Below are 19,831 nucleotides of genomic sequence, written 5' to 3' on the forward strand. Positions count from 1 at the left end.
CTTCAAGGAATCTATGCAGCAGATGATGGAAGTGCCAGGAGAAAAGAGGTGAGCTGTTGTGGAAAAGTGCTAACGGGTAGTGAGTTCAAATGAGGACTTGAAACAATTGAAAACAATTTGTGATATTCTAAAAGGTGAAAATGCTGTTACAAAAATGAGTCCAGCTACATTAGCTTGTTATATGTATGCTCCAATAACTTCTGTCGAAGTAGAAAGATCATTTTCTATTATGAAAAACATTCTCTCTGACAGACGACTATCAATGAATGTTTAGAACTTAAAAAGCACCTTGTAGTTATGTGCAATCAAGACTGAGAAAATTGAAATGCTCTTCCCAATTTAGATTTTAACATTTTGCCAGAAATTATAGATAAAAGTAAGCGACTACTAAATGTGCCTTTTTTCGGTTTATTTTGCCTTTTTTGTCATTTTTAGTACCTATTTACCACATTATAAATGCCTTTTTGCCTGCCTATTTTAACGAAAATAAATGCCTGAACTTCCGGGCTCTAGTAATTAATGTCAATCACAAGTAGCAGTGTGCATAAATCTTTAGTAATGTCCTTCAAAGCTGTATGATCCCAATTCCTTGCTTTCCAATAAGTTCGGTGGAAATAAATAACAAATGTATTATGTAACAAATGATAAAACAATTATATTTTATGCCAATTATGGTGGCATGCATATCTGATGTGTATAGTGTGATGCACAAGTATTGCTTGCCAATTGTCCTTACTATTTTCATTAATTTTACTCGTGCATCCTGTGTGTTTTTAAGGAATGTATTTTTATGTATGTTAGTGCAAAGGTTGTTAGCAGCTTGCTTGGTGTGTTGTTTCAATTCTAGAAGCTCTTATTGAATAAGACAATTGGTTCCAATAGCCAATATGAGTTTTTAGACACACTATCGGAACTGATTGGTCAATTTTAATGAATTGGTTTCTATTGGAAAGTATTTTATTGTTTTCAATATATTGCTTGTGAAAAATTCTTATCTATACAACTGTAAATGCAATGGGGAAATCATATAAATCAACTAAAATAAATATCTGGTAAAGCATGTGGAATTTGTAACTTAGAAAAACTTTCACATACAAAACTTTTTCAAATATATGAACACGTTTTTAACTCTGTAGCTTCATTGTGATTAACACACTTATAGAAAATAAAAGAATATCCTGCTTCAGTCATAAATTGGCATGTTGTTCTTCCTTTATACATGCAAAAACAGCAACAACAAAGAATCTGATCCACAACACTTGAAAAAGTGATAAACAAACAAAACACCGTCGAAGGTTGACTTAGTTGATCAAAAGATTGCTCATTTTTCCAATTGCATTACATACACACAACCATGGAAATTTCATATTGAAAAAAGAACTACTAATATGAACATTTAATCCAACTACTAGCTCCTTTAAGGTCGAGTTGGTTCTTAAGAAAGAGTTCTTGTTAGGTATTTATTAAGATTAATCTGACTTCAGTAGTATGCATTAGAATTCAGTCAGAACAAATTCAGTTCAAGTGTGCTGTTTTTCCAATGAACTTCTAAATTACAGGAAATGTGGTGTCAAGAATCAAAGTACCTATGCTTTGAGTCAATAAATGAATTGATAACATATTGATTCTACAATATATACAAACTTACAACTGGATACAATTCACCAATTGGAAATTGTCTTGAGATTCCGATTGAAACCAATACATTCCGATAGAATCCGATTCGTTCCAATTGAAACCAATTGAAATTTCAATTGGAACCAATAGAAAATTCCAGCTGGGGATTGACAGTTTGCTTGGTAATACTTATGTATCCCATTGTATGATCTTTCCCAGCATTTAAGACTGAATGTGTTAGTTGACAGAAGTAGTTGGTGAATAATTTATACTCTGAAACTGTCATTGAAGTTTTTTGTAGTTGTTGGTGACAATGGTAAAATTGGTGTTTTGGTTAACGAACAATGATTGTTGATTCTGGGGTGCAGTGAGGGTTGAGGTTTAACCCAGGTGAAAGTCAGCACAGGTTTGGCAAATGAGAATGTATGTTAATGTACAAGGACATGACGTGTTCTGTAAGAGAATGTTGAAAGTTGTGCTGCTAGTGTTGAACTAATTTTAAAGAAGAAAATAACCTGAATCATCATAAATTTGGATTTTTTTTTTCATGGGTACTTACTGTTAATAAAATATACAAACAGTAAACATGACAACTGTGAGATCATATATATTTGTCACGAATAAAGAATCCTCCATCTAGGATCTGATTCAACACAATATGTAGTGTATTGTGGGTTTGATGAAATCAGGTGACAAGTTCATGATGACCTGCACTAAGAAAAATTGTGCTGTTTGTAATATTGAATATTAGGGGTGTAAGGGGTGCTCCTTCCACGTAGTGCACCCAATAGTCAACCTCACTTCCACATAGTACACCCTGGACTGCCGACTAAGGAGGCTCTGACGACTGGCTCGATGGCCAGTATAATTTTGTGTGTGTTCTGTGTTTTGTCCTTATTTGTGCTGAGTGCTCCTTTACAGCCTCAGCTTTTAATGAAAGTCAGAAGATTTTAATTATACAATGTTAGAGTTGTTGTGTGTATCGATAAGGGGCTGGACCCTGTATAATATGATGGGTGCAAATTAGCCTTAGTGCTGACGCACCCACAATTTTAATATCAAAATCAAAATATTGAATATTAAACTGCAAATAAAGTGTATTTGCCAGTGCAAGACATAAGAGTGTGTTGCCACATTTATGTAATTTTGAAATTGCCACAATGTCAATTTATTATTATTGGCACTGATACAAATGTGTGTTGTTTTTTTATTTATCTTTTCAGGAAGTCCTTTTGTTACAGAAGACTCTCGTATTTATCCTCGAAGTTCCAGTTGCATGTTCTTTTGAATGAGTTGAGAGAACTCACAAGCCAGAAGGCAGTGCCTCATCGAGACTTCTACAACATCAGAAAGGTAGTGTCACTTGCACTTAGTTATAAGCTTGTTCCCGTAGAAAGCAATATAGTATGCTCCTTCACATAAATTATGGCTTGTGAATGTGCAAGTGTTTTCTAAGTAAAACAATTTTAAGGGTTTGCATAAGGGAACTATTTTCTACATCTTTTGTTTTAAGAACCATTTGCAGTAGGTTAGTGAGAGTTAATTTACATTTGAGAGCCAAGGCCTGCCAAGTTGTTTTTCATTGGCATGATGTATGGTCAGTACATAGTCTTATTGTGGTTGTTTTCTGTTGTTTGAGTTTGGTCTACTTTATGAAAAGAAAGTCTAGTTGGAACTGGATCTACAGTTTAAAGTGGGATATGAACCACTACGTGCCTTCACTGCGTATGAAACCTGAGGTCCCTTGATTACAAGGTGGGGACATTACCACATGCCACTGGGAGGTCTGTTTTTTTGGGTCTTTAAGCTGCTATTATTGCTTTGAAGTTCAAGTAGCTCCCAAATAGTTGTCAGCAACAAAATTTTGGAGCTCCCACAGGAAATCTACCCCAGAATTGCTTTCACCAAAGGCAAGAGTATTAACAATTACACTACATGGGAGCTCTATATAGTCATACATATACAGGGTGTTCCAAAAGTGGATTTGCCGAACGAAACAGTCTTTGAGTTACTTTCGATAAACTTTGGCTGTGGCCAATATTGAGAATGTATGGAACACTTCATACCACCTATGCAGTTCAATATAGTGCAGTACACCATGTCTAAGATGTTGCTTTGTCCTGCATCAACAAATACCTTTTTTTTAAAATTAAATTATCTTGTTTCAAAAAATGAATGTTCAGTATTCCTTCTAGGACACTCGTGTGCATCTTGGTATTGTTTGCTTGTGCTGTTGTCCATATGTATGTAATAGTTTTATGGTATTGTAACCATATTTTGTATTACACACAACTAGACAACACTGAAAGCAAACCACGTGAAGGTTCAGTTTATATGGTCTAGAAGAAAGTTTAACCAGATATGATTTTAAAGAATGTCATAGTAAGTTTTTGAAATGGTAGAAAGTTTCAAAAATTATTTGCTGACAGACCAATGATAAGACTGAATTTGTGAATTGGTGAAATAAATGAATGATCACAATGAATTATCCATGCTTTTACCAATGAGCAGTATTGATTGAAATTAGTAGAGCAATTAATATTAGGCCAAAGTAGTATTGACTTAACTTCCAATTGAAATACGAAAGGAAGTAAGAAATTAATTACAAGGATTTTCTTCCTAACAGGTGGACACACATATTCATGCGGCTTCATGTATGAATCAGAAGCACCTTCTGCGCTTCATCAAGAAAACCTTGAAGAACAACTCTGATGAGAATGTGTGTGTCGACAAGAATAAGATCCCTATGACGTTACGGGAGGTGTTCCAGTCCATGAATCTTACTTCATACGATCTCACAGTTGATATGTTGGATGTCCATGCGGTAAGTTGGACTTTAGCCTTAAGTTTCAGATACTGTTGATAGAAACAAATTACACACTGGAAGATTCTGAATATCTATTTTAGTTCCTCTTGTATTTATGTATTTACGGTTCTTACAAGCACGCAAACACAATTTTTGCTGTTACATTTTGTGAGAACACATGCTCCCTTCCTCAAACATTTATTTCTAAAGTTCAAATCACCAACCCTGAGTCATTCTGTAAACAAAACCACGTGCATGCAGAAAGCATTGCAAACTCATAGGAGTAAAATAATCCACACGAAAATCCAGCGTTGTTCCAGGATTCATTACGTAAGGTAAAACAATGGCCAATTTGTAGTATGAGATACACTGCCGCAAATGACGTCTCACTTTAAACCCAATGCTCTTTCTTTTGTACTTATTGCTTATAGTTAACTCTTTGCACCAGTAATCATTTCCCATAAATTTGGCTTCTTTCTTGCATGCGAATTGAATATATTTTACTTGCATTTTTTTTAGACAAAATGATATAACATGGTAATGTATATTTCTAAGGTTTGATATAGATAGGAGTGTATTTGAAATTTGTTTGTAGAAAAAGGTTAAAAAAAAAGGTAATGTGCTCCCCTGTGCATAGCACTACGCCATGATATTGTTTGTAGATTTTATGTAAATTGTATCTTATGTAAATAAAATAAATTTATTGCGGTTGGAAACTTTGACAAGCATCCTAATAATGATTTTTGTTCCGCCAAATATAGTGCACTCCATAAAATAACTTGGTGACATGGCAAGGCAAGATAAGTGTGAACATTTTGTAGGAATATGCATTGTAACTTTCAATGAGCTTAGAGATTTGTGTACATAATGATATTTTATAACATTGGTTATTTTCTAAAAATAATCATGTGAACAGCAAGGAAGTAGTGCCACTTTCAACATGGCGAGTTCTATGCATGCGGGAAGGTCTCAGGGTTGGTGATTTACACTTATGTTTATGTGCTTGTAAGAACAGTAAACTGCAAGTAAAATAAAAACAATTCCAATTCACTTCCTGATATTATAAATTGTTAACCATAGCAACTATTGTTACATTTCGTAGAAGTAATTTGGAAATAGTTAATGAGAAGCAGGCCATAAAATATACTAAAAAAATATATCTTTCATTGCAAAAAAATATATCATGTTAATGTAATTGTATTGATATGTTTATGTATAAATATTAGGTGAAAATGTGATTTATTTTTCTATCTTTCAGGACAGAAACACCTTTCACCGGTTTGATAAGTTTAATGCCAAATATAACCCAATCGGAGAGAGCAGATTGAGAGAAGTATTTCTCAAGACAGACAACTACCTTAACGGGAAATACTTTGCTCACATAATCAAGGTATTTATTCTGCAGAATGCAGAAACTTTCTGCTAATGAAGCAACATTCCTCAGTTGTTACTTTTCAACTGAATGAGTTAAAATTTAAATTTTATGAGTTCACGAGCTTTGCACGGTATCAAAACATTGCCATTGAAATGGAAATTTAAGCCACAAGTGCGGGCTGTATCAGGGACTAGAGTTCAAGTCCTGGTGGAGAATGCATTTTTCATAAATTTCCTGTATGCATCAGAATGTAAAGTGATTGTCTCCTCAATTCTCTTTAAAATTGCACGATTTTTGTTCTCCAGTTATTCTTTAAATTATCTTCTGTAAGGTATGTGTAATATATTGATGTATTATCTGAAATCTCAAGTTTACAATGATGTACAATACACATCACAATTTTGTTCAGTAATTGCTATCGCAATTTTAAAAGTTACCCCTTGTGATGGAAAATGCACAGCTTGCATAGGGAAACGCCAAGAGACTGTTTGTTTGGACTCAGTTGTCTAGTTGCGACATCACTAATATGGTCAACTTCACAGAAGTCGCATGGTTTTGTTTATATTAGCTTCATCCTTAAACTGGACGGAGAATAGTTGTGGAAAATGTTGGAAGAACAGATATTGGCATTGTATCGGAAAGCACCAAAGACTCCTGTTAAATTCTTTGAGCTACAATTTCGACATAACTTTTCAGTAAGTTATAAAGTATTTTCTGTGTGCTATTTCATATGGCCAAATTATTCAAATACTTTTTCAGGAGGTGATGTGTGACCTGGAGGAGAGCAAGTACCAGAATGCCGAGCTGCGACTCTCCATATATGGGAGGAAGCCTGACGAGTGGGACAAGCTGGCCAACTGGGCCATCCATCATGATGTGTACACGGACAATGTGCGATGGCTCATCCAGATTCCTAGGCTATAGTAAGTATCTGAATTTTGTTGAGACCATTGATATAGGAGACTTGTATGTTAGCGTGGAATTCTCTTATTAATGGCAACAAAGTTTGCTACTTGTTAATAGGCAAGTGATGGTTATCAGTATCAATACTTTATTTTTATTTGACTTTCAAATCTGCAGTTTTTCAAATATTTTTAAGTTTCCTCTTTTTAGTTTCTTTCTTAAAGAGGCACATCATATTGATTTACAATCTCAAATTCACAGTCTGCCATTTGGATCAGAATTGGATCCAACCACTTTTCTCCAAGGGAAAGGGAGGGGGGATGACATAGGCATTGAATTATAATATTATATAATAATATATATATATTTTATAAGCGTCGTATAAAGTGGGTACCTGGAGGAAACTCTGGTGGGTAAAGGCAGCCAGGGGCGTGGTGCTGATCAGATCACCCCCACCTTCAGCCATGATCAAGAAAGTGTGGGGCCCTAACTCCACACCCGCTATACACCTTCATTGCATAGTGCAAAGCAAAAGGGAGCACTTTACTTTACTTCTTTTTTTTAATTATAATTCAATGCCAATATTATAAAAAATTTCTTACCTCTGATATGTCATTAAATTAAATAAAGTGTAAATTTCGATAAAACTACTGTACATAAGCTTGTCACCAAAATTCAAGATCAAATTGTTGAAGTTTCTGTACAATAGTGTCTCACATTACACCAGCCTTTCTGCTCTGCTCATGCCCATTGTTGAGTTTCAATGTAAAGGAATTTTATTACATATTAGCATATTACTAGTTAGCAATTATCAAGACGGACGATATTTAAATTTGATTATTATTTTGACTTCTAATTATAAAGAAGATTTAATCCGTCATTATTACAAGAAATACAGAAAAAGTATGTTCTTTGTTAAATTAAAATGAATGAAAGAAAGCCAAAGAGAAGATGGTTGCTAAATTTCTTAGCTACTGTCCAAATGCTCTGCCAGGTTATTGAAATTTTCAGGGGGACTTTTCTATTTTGGGGTGGGGGATTCATCACTGATTAGGATGGTCATAATAGTCACATGTACAGTGGTCAGTTACCTGATTGCAGCACTTTTCTCTTGCTGCTGTCAGTGCACAGGGAGGACAACATGGAGAGTGATCATTATACAGTAGATAGCCACACTGAACGATGTGGTTTCTGTGGAGAGAGGTGTGACCACCACAGGGATTGGTGGTGATGTGTTGAGAGCATGCACCATCACAGAAAACGTTGTAAAACTGGATGAGCAAGTTGGAAAAATGACTGCATGCCAAAGGAGAAGGAGACAATTTCTGAAAGGAAAGTGACTGTGTGAAACTTGAATCAACATCAACCAAGGCAATCATATATCACATTCTCTGATATGGAAGCAGCCATGGAAATTGCCAGATGCATTCCCAAACCCCTGACTACAGGGCATGAGGGCATGTGATCTGCACCACCATGACAACGTCAGCAGGCTTGCAATGAGACATGGCTCAATGAACATGAAGCAGACACCAAAGTCCAATTAATGCACTGGAAGCACAAAGGCAGTCCCTTCTCTTTGCAGATATAATTTTACAAACATCGAAAAGTTGGAAGTAGCTGTCCAGGTGTGGGTACGACACACTCAAAATGTGGTTCCAGAAGGACCTGGACAGGGTGGGTGCACACTGGTAATACAAGTACATACAGCAGAAGGAAAACATATTGAGATGGTGGTTCTGTGTACCAAGTTGTAGGAGAACTCTTTGTGTGGGAAAAATATAAATTGTAGCTAGCCTCTGTGGTGGACTGGTTAGCACAGCATACTACAATGCCTGGGGTCAAAATCTGGCCGGAACATGGGTGTTTTTTGTGATCACCACTAATCCTCATCGTTGCGATTAGCCAAAAGTGGCAGAAAAGTGACACAAAATAAACCAATGAATGAATAAATAAATTCTAATTCAATATGGTACGATAATTTCAATAAAATTACATCTTGCCAACTAAACCAAATCTACTCTTTTCAACTATATTCTAATATGATCAATAGAAAATGTACTGTAACCCAACCGTACAAATGAATCTGGGACTATGTGATTGACGAATGGACAAAATCCATACCCATGAAAAGTGGGTCAAGGGATGAATAAAGATTATGATTATTACATAATTATGAGGCAGTTCAGTCTTCAGATGTAAATTTTATTTGAAATGATGCAAGAAAATCTTGTGCTAAGCTTCCCTTTTCTTTTAATTTCAGCGATATTTTCAGGTCGAACAAGATAGTGTCCACTTTCCAAGAAATAATAGACAATATTTTCAGGCCGTTATTCGAAGTTACAAATAATCCCAGAAGCCATCCTGAGCTTCATATGTTACTTCAGTATGTAAGTATGATTGTTTCCTATTTTGTTTGTACTAATTTAAAATTATTAGTATTTTAGCGCTGAGTACACTTTCTTAGCCAGACCAGTGGTCTAGCAGTTAGCATAAAGCACTGCCTGTATTATCTATGCAAATTAGGTGCTTTTAAATTACAGTAGTTATTAATGGTTACCTTTAGTGGTCGATAACTGTGTAGGTATCTGTGTTAGATATCTACATTTATTTATATTATGCAGAAGTTCTAAGCCAAATCTCAAACTACAGAAGCCAACGAAAATGGAATTTTTACAAGTATCTTGTATGATTTTGTGCAACAAATGTGTACTCAAATTCAATTTTTTTATTATTTATGGGTGAGTTTCGGATTAAGTGAAGTTCTTAATTCATTGATGTCTTCCTGGACAGACATATGGAGGTGATGTGATCAGCATCATGCTCTGGAAAAATTCTGACCTTTGATCACTCACCCTGGAATTGAACCCAGGCATGCCAGTTAGATTCTCTACAAAATGGACAACCACGGCTTCTAGACTAAAATTACTACATGTTCATTAAAGTAAAATGAAATTGACTTTAAATCATTACAAAGTATAGCTGCAGTCAATGTCACTAGTAATAATAAGACATTGACTATGGTTTTAATGCATTGTATTTTTGTGTTTAGTTAGTCTTGAGACATTTCATATTTATATGGTTTAAGCATCATCCATAAAATTATGTAAGATATCTATTTGTGGTTTGCTTTTCATCTCTTACAATGTTTGTTTAATTTTCAAACCTTTTTTCAGTGTATTTCAATTATTAAATCGTTAAATTGGATAAATTTGAAAGAAGGTGCAGTTTAGTTAAAACTTGAGTGGTCAAACCATTTGCAGTATCATATTATTGTCATTATATCTACTTCTATATCATGGACTACTGTATGAATTTGATATTACTTTGGATGAGTTACTTATGAATTGTTGGTGGATTTTCCATGAACTCCTTTCACTGTTTTTTCCAGGTGGTGGGCTTCGACTCCGTGGATGATGAAAGCAAACCCGAGAACCCACTCTTTGACAAAGATGTCCCTGTGCCTGATCAATGGTGTGATGAGGAGAACCCTCCTTATGCATACTACTTGTATTATATGTATGCCAACTTGTGTGTGCTGAATCATTTCAGAAGGTAATTAAGCTTTGTGTACACTGCTTTTTTTCTTCACGTTACTGAAGCCCAATTTTTAGTCTTAGCCTCCAGAGTGTAGCAGTGTTATGCCCAAGCAGGGTGCAAAGTCCCAGTGAGATGAGGCAGTTTTCTCCCACACAGACAATGTGTTATGCCCAAGCAGGGTGCAAAGTCCCAGTGAGATGAGGCAGTTTTCTCCCACACAGACAATGTGTTATCCCCGAGCAGGGTGCAAAGTCCCAGTGAGATGGGGCGGTTTTCTCCCACACAGACAATGTGTTATGCCCGAGCAGGGTGCAAAGTCCAGTGACATGGGGCAGTTTTCTCCCACACAGACAATGTGTTATGCCCAAGCAGGGTGCAAAGTGGCAAAGTCCCAGTGAGATGAGGCAGTTTTCTCCCACACAGACAATGTGTTATGCCCAAGCAGGGTGCAAAGTCCCAGTGAGATGGGGTAGTTTCTCCCACACAGACAATGTGTTATGCCCAAGCAGGGTGCAAAATCCTAGTGAGATGATGCAGTTTTCTCCCACAGACAATGTGTTATGCCCGAGCAGGGTCCAAAGTCCCAGTGAGATGGGGCGGTTTTCTCCCACACAGACAATCTTGTGCTAAAATATCTCACCACTAAAATTTTCCTGGGGGTCTTTGTTATGACAGTAAAGATAAGCAATTAGTTTTGATGTGAAATATATGAAGGATAATATGAGAAGTACATACACACACACACAAAATGATGCATATGTCAATCTGTGTGTGTGTGTGTGTGTGTGTGTGTGTGTGTGTGTGTGTGTGTTTGATCATGATGCATGTTCCTAACTGATACTGATTGGTACGAGCTCAATCCTACTATAAATAAAACAAAATGAAATTGTTTCTTCTCTGTTCCACAATACAATTTTATATTTTTTCCTTGTTTATTGAAGTTCAAAAATTACATTAAAAGGGTATTTGAGAGTATTTGAAAATAAAATCCTTAGAAAAATATTTAGACCTAAAAGGGATGAGGAGATAGGTGAGTTTAGAAAGTTACATAATTTAGAACTGCATAATTTGTATTTATATGTATCCAGATATTATTAGAATAATTAAATCAAGAACACTTAGGTGGACGGGCCATGTGGCACAAATGGGAGAGGAAAAAAGAGTTCACAGGATTCTTTTTTGGGAAATCTGATGGTAAGAGACCTGTAGGAAGGCCAAGATGAAGATGGAGGCATAACGTTGAGATGGACCTAAAGGAAATCAGTAAGGATGGAAAAGATTTAATTGATCTTGCCCAGGATAGGGACAGATGGAAGGCTTGTGTTGCTGCAGCCATAAACCTTTGGGTTTAAGAAGGCTAGAGAGTTAGTTATTGAAGTTCAAAAATGTCTCGGAGACAGAATGTTAGGTCTTATTTATGTTTCAAGTAAGCATGCTTTGTACACTCGATGTTCAAAAATTGGACTTGAAGTGAAAAAAAAACTAGAATTTCTTTTGGTTGTATTTTTATGTTTATGTAATTCAGCATTACATCAGTTTTCTCCAGCAACATATGCATATGTCTGATGTATTAGAACTGCATACTTTAAATATTAAGCTGTAATTTTCAAGCTCAGTTGTAATCCATTCTTTGTTGGTGTGCTTTCAGTGAACGTGGTCTCAACACCTTTGTCCTTCGCCCCCACTGTGGAGAAGCAGGTGCAATTCAGCATCTTGTGTGTGGGTTTATGCTGTGTGAAAATATTTCCCATGGACTGCTCTTGCGCAAGGTGAGGAAATTAGTCTGTACATGTTGACAGGATGCAATATTTTCTGGTATGTGTAGCTTTATGCTTCAATTACAGACCTCCTACAAACTTGGAAATGTTGAGAAACCTGGAGTTTAAAAAAACTCTTGGAAAAAGTTAGAGAAATTTGGAAAATATATCTTAAAAAACTGGAAATGTCAGGGGAAAATAGATCTTTTTACTTGAAAGAATTTGGGAATAAAAATAAATTTCATTTTTCTCTTGATCCACTATGTGGTGGGAGATATTCCGTACAAGAGAAGTTTATTTTTATTTTATTAAGTTATTTTGAACAATGTTGATTTATTATTATTCTCTTGATTAAAAGATGCAGTTTAACACTTTAAAACTTGGTTATTAGCATTTTAAATTCCCATTGGATTTTATTTTAAAATTCCATGAAAAAGTGGTGGAACCCTGAATTCCGAATCTTGACAATTCCGAACCTGGATACAGTGTGGATTCTTGATTTGGTTCACTCATTTATTTCATAATTCATCCTCATCATTGTGACGAAACTACTATTATTGAAAAGTGACTTAAAACAAGCGAAATCCAAAATATTAACATGTATTTCTTACTGTATATTAAGAACACTGCTATATGTCTCTCCTTCTGCAGGTTCCAGTGTTGCAATATCTCTACTACTTGACGCAAATTGGAATTGCCATGTCGCCTCTAAGCAATAACTCTCTCTTTCTGAACTACCACCGGAATCCCCTCCCTGAGTACCTGGCACGAGGCCTTTGTGTTTCCTTGTCTACTGATGATCCCCTTCAGTTTCACTTTACCAAGGTACGTTTTGAGAGTCAGTTTAATATATACATTTGCTATTGTAAAAATTTAAGCAGAAAATGTGGGTTGATCAGGACTCGAACCTGGTTGTTTTACTTGTGTGTTGTTGTCTCTGTAGGTGATACTGTAACAGGATTTGTTGCATTTTAAACAAATGATCTTCATGGTACCTAGAATCTTACAGTATAGAGCTGTATGCATAGAGCATACACAGGAGATGTACTTCGTAGAGAACTGAGCTTGTGAGCTAAATCATAAGATAAATTTGATAGATTTTTGTAATATCGTCTCACCAATGCCAAAACCAGAAATGTGTTATATCGTACACTTAAGGTCCGTGAAGAAAGAGAGAAAAAACGTTTTTACATTTGTATAAGTGTTGCCATTGGTAAAATATGTACCTACATTTGGTTTTTTATTAGGTCATATAAGTTAGCATAGGAATCTGTCAACAAGGAGGAGTCAGAAACTGTACTAGGCGAAAAAATCATAATTTACACATATTTGGAGCTTGCATAAATAAGGAGGGACTTTTTCATTGGGGAAAGTAATATCATTTTAAAGCACTACAAACCAGGGCTGAATCGACACCCAATAGGATGCTTGAAAATTGTAACACTTAAAAGTTGCTCAGTGTATTGATTAATATTAGTTGGTGACTATTCCACTCCAATTATAATCATCAAGTTACCCGAGTTTTGCTTTAAAATATTAAAAAAACTACATCAGAATATAAAAATACCTGTTATGTAATCACAAAATACAGTTTTTTCACATAATATTGATGCAAAATCAATGGAAACTTCGAATTTTGCATTATTTTTAGGATAATTAGACTTTGTGAAAGTGTCGTAAGGTATTTTTGTTGGCCTTGTATAAGGCCAAAATGCTGGAAAAGTATTGGCTGGTACCGGTAAATACAGTGCTTTCGAAAAGTAACTATACACCTGTCATGCATTACTACAACAATACGTAACATCGACTCTTACCTTACGACAGTTGTTGGAAATGATTCCCATGAACATCCAGACATATCTGCACGTGTTTCTTCTTGTTCTCGAAGATACTCGCAAGTTGTTCATGTGGAATGTTCTTTGTGAAATCACGAATAGCAGTTTGAAGTTTCTGGAGGCTTTGAGGGTTTCCTCAATAAACATTACTTTTTACATATCCCCAGAAGTAAAAATCCGGTGGGCTTAAGTCCGGAGAACGAGGTGGCCACAAGCCCTTAGAAATGATCATCTCCGAAAACCTCTTCCAGTAACTTCATAGACTGCCTGGTTGTACGTGCGGTCTTGTTGAATCCAAGCATTATTAATTTCGTCCACAATTACACAATGAACAATAAAGAACCAGACACACTGGCTCGTGGAAGCGAACTGCACACAATGCAGGATAACCAACCCTTGCAGAAAACATTACTTGCAGTGCACGGAATACAATCCCTCAACATATAATCGTGTTCACATAGATGTATAGTTACTTTTCGAACACACTGTAGCATCCAACTGACACTTCCCGATACAGACACCACTGATATCGGCTCGGCCCTACTTGAAACCCTACTCTCTTACAGGAGCCTCTCATGGAAGAGTACAGCATTGCTGCACAGGTGTGGAAGCTCAGCTCGTGCGACATGTGTGAACTTGCCCGGAACAGTGTCCTCATGAGTGGATTCCCACATAAGGTAACTAACACTAGCTCTATATTTCCTTCTCCCAAAGACTTGCCAAGTCCAAAATGAAATAAGCAAAACATTTGTTTTAAATATGAAGTTTATTTAATTTGCAGAACTAAATGAAGGTTAGCATTATATTGCGATTATACAGCTTTTGGTTGACAATGTCGGTGTACTACGGCTAATAATAATACACGTAAGAAGATTTTACTTTTCATCAGCTAGACCTAAGAAACTCTTTTGGTATTCAATAACTAAAAAAATACTTTAATTTCTCAGTAACTTCTTTTTAAGTAGCTCCCCTTTTGTCCTCGCGATGCTGGGCCACCCTGAAATTTCGGGAGAGCTCAGAGGAATTGAACCTGGGACCACTAGCACCAAAGGCAAGAGTGCTAACCGTTTGGCTACACAGGAGCCCTTATGGAAGGAATAATAATAACATATGTGGTCAGCACAACAAACCCCCGGTCATTGTTGTAGATTTCTGTGACCAGGTTATGCTACTCATTCGTAGCTCCCCAATTTCCTCATGATGGTGGGTGGCCACTGAACCCATGCATAGGCCGAAATCTCAGGAGAAAAGTTGTCAGGCTTCTCCCCAGGAGACTCGAACCTGCACACGTCCCGTAGCGCGAGTCCAAAGCGTGATCACTTAGACCACACGGCCATGATGCAGGACTTATGAAAAGAGTAACAGAGTGAAATTTATGCATTTAAATTTACTAATCTGTATTTTTTACCACATTATTTCAAACCATATCATTATGAAGTCTAAAAATTGTTTAAAAAAACATGACTTACAGGTCATGGTGTACCATTATACTTTCACTGAAGGTTACTCTGTCTTGTTTACAGATGAAGCAGTATTGGCTGGGACCCAACTACACGAAGGAAGGTGTCGCAGGGAACGATATATCAAGAACGAATGTACCAGACATCCGTGTTGCGTTCCGATATGAATCTTTGGTGGACGAGTTGTCAAACATTTTCAAAGTTGTAGAAAAAGAACCACTGTAAGAGCCCCAGTTGAGGCTTCAGATTGTGATAATTACTTGATGTTTCTTTTTCCTTTCAAACAATAAAAGCATAGGAAATGTGGCTTTTCCTAAAATATTGTTTTCTTTCTAATCAGTGTTCAAGTTGTTTAACATTATCTAGGTTGTAACAATTGTATATAAGTAGCACTTTGTGTTAGGAAAGAGTAAACTAATGCTGAGAAGTTTATTTTTTTGTACCGTAAATCATCTGCGAAAATGTCAGGGTATTTAGAACTTTACATTTTTTCTTTAAATTAGAAATTTATCAGATTGTTTAATGTGATAATTAATAACATGACGTTAGCATAACAGTGGAGGCAACTTTATATGAAATTGATGAACTGCAGTGTTGAAAGATGTTGGAGGTAATATATTTACAAGATCTTTCAAGAATGTTATTTTTTATACCAAACATATTAGAGGTGAATAGGTGGAAGATAGCGTAGCATATTGTGCCAAGGAAAGTTTTTAATATAGTCTAGTCCATCAATACTTGGGAACAAAATGAATAACCTGTTAGAATTTTTTTTCCAAAGCAAATATTTATAATCTTAAGTTTCTTCATATCAAAGATAGTGTAAATGTTTTGATTGTAATTTATTTCAAGATCATGTTTTCCCCTTTATAGTATGCTTAGTAAAATGTAATTTCTAAGGAGATTAAATGTTTAACATTCAACATCGTTAAAATGTGTTATCAATTATTATAAGAAAAATGGTTCGTGAAAACCCAAAATGATATCAAAAGGCATGTATAATCATGCTCTAAAGTTGTGCCTCACTAGATTCCCCAGGTTAGCTGTGATAGTTTTTTGCAGGTTTATAAGTTGCAAGTTAAATATGACTGTACACAATAGACTGCCTGATGAGACGTCATGACAGGAAGATTCTTGTATTACAACTAACAATGTTAGTAGAAAAGATATTGTAATCTTGAAATTTATTTTAGTGAATGAACATCTTATCACTGTTGTATATTCTCTTGTAATTCATTAAATAATAATCACTATTTAAACATCATTACATATAAAAATTATGAAAAATTAGTATAATCTTGTAAATATAAGGATTCCCTACATTCCTAACTACAATAAATTGATTATGAACTGAAGTTGTGTGAATGTGATTTGTGTCTTTATTAGTAACATTATACAATAATAATAATAATTGCTCATTTGTCAATGACTTGTTACAACTTTTTCTTTGTTATGTTTTGTGGATATATTAGTGCAAATTATTCAATATAGAAGTCAATGTGTTAATGCCATTAGGAACTAGATGTATTGTAGGGGCTTTTTACAAAGTGCACACATATTGTCATTATTATAGGCTTTTAAAATATTGTAGTTTTAAATTATTAACTATATTTTTAAGTTTATTTATAAGACTTATTTTTTACTATTATTATTCAAATATTTATAATTTAACTGCTGTACTGCAGAATCATGGTTCAGTTCTTTTCACAAGTTGAGTTGAAATGTAATAAATGTTCTTTTTTGCTAAGTTGCTTCAGTACTGTCAAATTATTTTAATGAAAGTCACTTTGAAATGTTTGGAGAAATATTTTGTAGATATATATGGGGGAAATTATTATTGTTAGAGAATACACAAGCCATGTCTGGAGATGGTGTAATCAGTACCATATTTCTATCCACCTTCACTCTTTGGCTTAAGCACACCATTGTTATGGAGCTGAATGGTTCCCAGAGCTGAACATCTTTCCATTCAACATGAGAGTTTGTCGCATCTCTTTCTGACTGAAGTGGTGCTTTCTTCACTCGCTTCAAATTGACAGTGTCCTTTTTCTCCTTCCAAAAGCAAATGCTTCTAACTCTCTCAGGTGATTAAACAGCTGAGGAATGACGCTTGATAACACCATCTCCAGATGTTACAGAAGTGGGTTGAACTCAATATTGTTTTGCCCATAATTGTACGTACAGTGCTAAAACTTCAGCTACCTCATTCTAATCTTAAAATTAGGCAGGCATACCCTTTATTCTCTTTATTCTTCCCATGCGTATCAATATGCTCCAAAAGCTACAAACCACTTAAGTCAAGGAATAAATGCCACGATTGTATAGTTTCTAGAATTAATTGTACATGACATTATATCAAATGTTTTTATATTTCACGTTTCAAATTTGTTCATACAAATTCACCTATTTGAAAAAGACACTATTTGACATGCTGATCTGTTATGCTAGAAGTATGCATGAGTACGTACAGTGCATGCGTGCCCAAGGGGAGAGAATGGGTGTCATAACCTCCCCCCTCCTGGCCCAGTATATCTAAAAATATGTCAAAGGCAGGAAAATTTGGCAAAATGTGGACTGACTACTAAAAAAAGTATATGTAACCCTCCCACCCCCCTTTTTCGAAAATCCTATGCATGCCACTGCCTGATATTGGATATGGCAAGAAAACATGTTTTTCCTAGTTTAATTTGTGGTCTTTATAAAACAAAACACAAACAAAAATCAGTGTTCTGTTAAAACTCCTAACATTAAGTTTTTAAAAAGTAAGAATATACCTAGGTATATTGGACAAGAATGTAATATATCTGCATTTTGTTTATTGTACAGAGTTGTCACGAAGTGGGCGTACCCTCCTTTATTTTCTACACTATGATGGTTATGCTTGAATGCTTGATATGATATACCTGATCGTTTAAGAGTTTGGAACATCAGTATGGAGACAGTCATTTTCATAGCCCAGCTGAATTCTGCACAATATTCTGTCTATATGATGTTTTACAGAGATAATGCGGGGTGAAGGCATCTTCCACAGCAGCTCATAACTCTTGTGTTGTGCGATAACGGTTATTTCAATCTCTCAACCCCCAGAGGTGAGGTTGGGACTTCTTGGAGGCCAGGCTAAGGGAGCTGGGTAATCTTCATATCGGCTTCCAATGCACTTACCAGGAAAGGGTCTTATTCAGGTAAATGACACATGTTGCAATGCGAAATGTGACTGAACATTGAACAGAATTCAGTTGTGCTACAAAAATGACTGTCTCCATACCGATGTTCCGGACTCTTTAAACTATCAAGTATGTGTTCATATCAAGCATTCAACTATAACCATCGTAGTGTCCAAAATAGAGGGGCGTATGCCCACTTTGTAACCACTCTGTAGATATATCTAATCCTTATATTGCAGCAATTTTAAAAAAAATCACCTTATTCAAGAAGTCTTTTTTAGACACCCTGCATGTGTTCCCAATAAGCTAGTGCTTCCATCTGTTGGTTCTTGATGTTAAACTCAATGGAACTGAACTCCGTGGCAGAAGGCCAAGCTGTTTTTTCACTGGGTGTCAAGTGGTCGGCGCATCGAAACCCATCGCTTCTGTTTTCTGCGACTGAATGTCAGTGTAAATAACAAAAAAGAAGTGTACTTAGAAACTCGGGTAAATTTTGCAGGTAAAGTACTTACGGTAGTGTACGGTAGAATATGTTCAGGTCACTGACGAATGAGCAAATTGTGTCGTCTCATTTCCACAAGCAAGATATTACAGTATCTTGTTAGTGATGGTCTAGCTTTATTTTTACCAGATTATATTCATCAGTTCTGTATGCAAACTACAAAGGACAGTTTATGTATCATGCTTGTTTTTATAGTGAATATGTTGCCTTAGATAGTGGAACTGCCTGGTAAAAGCTAAGAGAACATGTTTGTTTTGTAGATATTGTTGTACCAGTGGTTGAATTTGTGATACATATATATTTAAAAATGATAGTCTTGTCATTGTGTTTGTTTGTTTATTTTGTGAAATTGTATTTTTATACTATTCACAACCAAATGGGTGAATGGCCCTACAAGTTGTAAATAATTAAAAATGACAAATTCTTGTATTAGTGTTAATTCAGAATAAAACGAGAAATTTAAATTTTTGTCTTTCTTTATCTGACTAAACCTGATAGTATGCATATATTAGAGATGAGGCTTACTGAACAATAATTCCTAATAATTTGAATTGCAGTTTTGTCCATACAGCACACAAATGTCACCCACACATGGATGTTCATGTTGGGAAATCTGGGGATATTCTCCAAGGATATACCCTGGATGTTTGTTTAAAACTTTCGGATATATTTTGGACATTAGCACATGTTAAAAAAATGAGTGGGACATCTGAATGTTTTTATTTGATTTTGATTCTGGACATCAGTGGGGGCGAGGAGGGGCCATTGCCCCCCCCCCCAATTTTTGCCACTTTTGCCCGGCACTATGCTAAACCTTATCTACAAAGGGAAATGTACTGCCTTTGCCCTTCCAGTTTTGGAACCCAATCACC

The 19,831-nt window shown here is 35.7% G+C and overlaps 1 protein-coding gene across 10 annotated transcripts in view; it reads left to right on the plus strand.

The window, feature by feature from the left end:
• Nucleotides 1–19,417, plus strand: part of AMPdeam (AMP deaminase) — a 172,507-nt gene extending 153,090 nt beyond the window's left edge. For all 10 annotated transcript variants that reach the window (XM_083137695.1, XM_083137698.1, XM_083137696.1 and 7 more), the window contains 10 exons: nt 2,841–2,970; nt 4,244–4,441; nt 5,682–5,813; nt 6,558–6,721; nt 8,965–9,091; nt 10,093–10,256; nt 11,890–12,010; nt 12,650–12,823; nt 14,400–14,510; nt 15,357–19,417. In XM_083137695.1, coding sequence (XP_082993821.1) covers nt 2,841–2,970; nt 4,244–4,441; nt 5,682–5,813; nt 6,558–6,721; nt 8,965–9,091; nt 10,093–10,256; nt 11,890–12,010; nt 12,650–12,823; nt 14,400–14,510; nt 15,357–15,518 — 1,483 coding nt within the window. In that variant the 3' untranslated portion in view covers nt 15,519–19,417. The remainder of the gene's footprint in view (nt 1–2,840; nt 2,971–4,243; nt 4,442–5,681; nt 5,814–6,557; nt 6,722–8,964; nt 9,092–10,092; nt 10,257–11,889; nt 12,011–12,649; nt 12,824–14,399; nt 14,511–15,356) is intronic.
• The last annotated feature ends 414 nt before the right edge of the window (nt 19,418–19,831 follow it).

The sequence above is a fragment of the Lepisma saccharinum genome, chromosome 16 (assembly GCF_977018435.1).
Source record: "Lepisma saccharinum chromosome 16, izLepSacc3.1, whole genome shotgun sequence".
Taxonomy (NCBI): Eukaryota; Metazoa; Arthropoda; class Insecta; order Zygentoma; family Lepismatidae; genus Lepisma; species Lepisma saccharinum.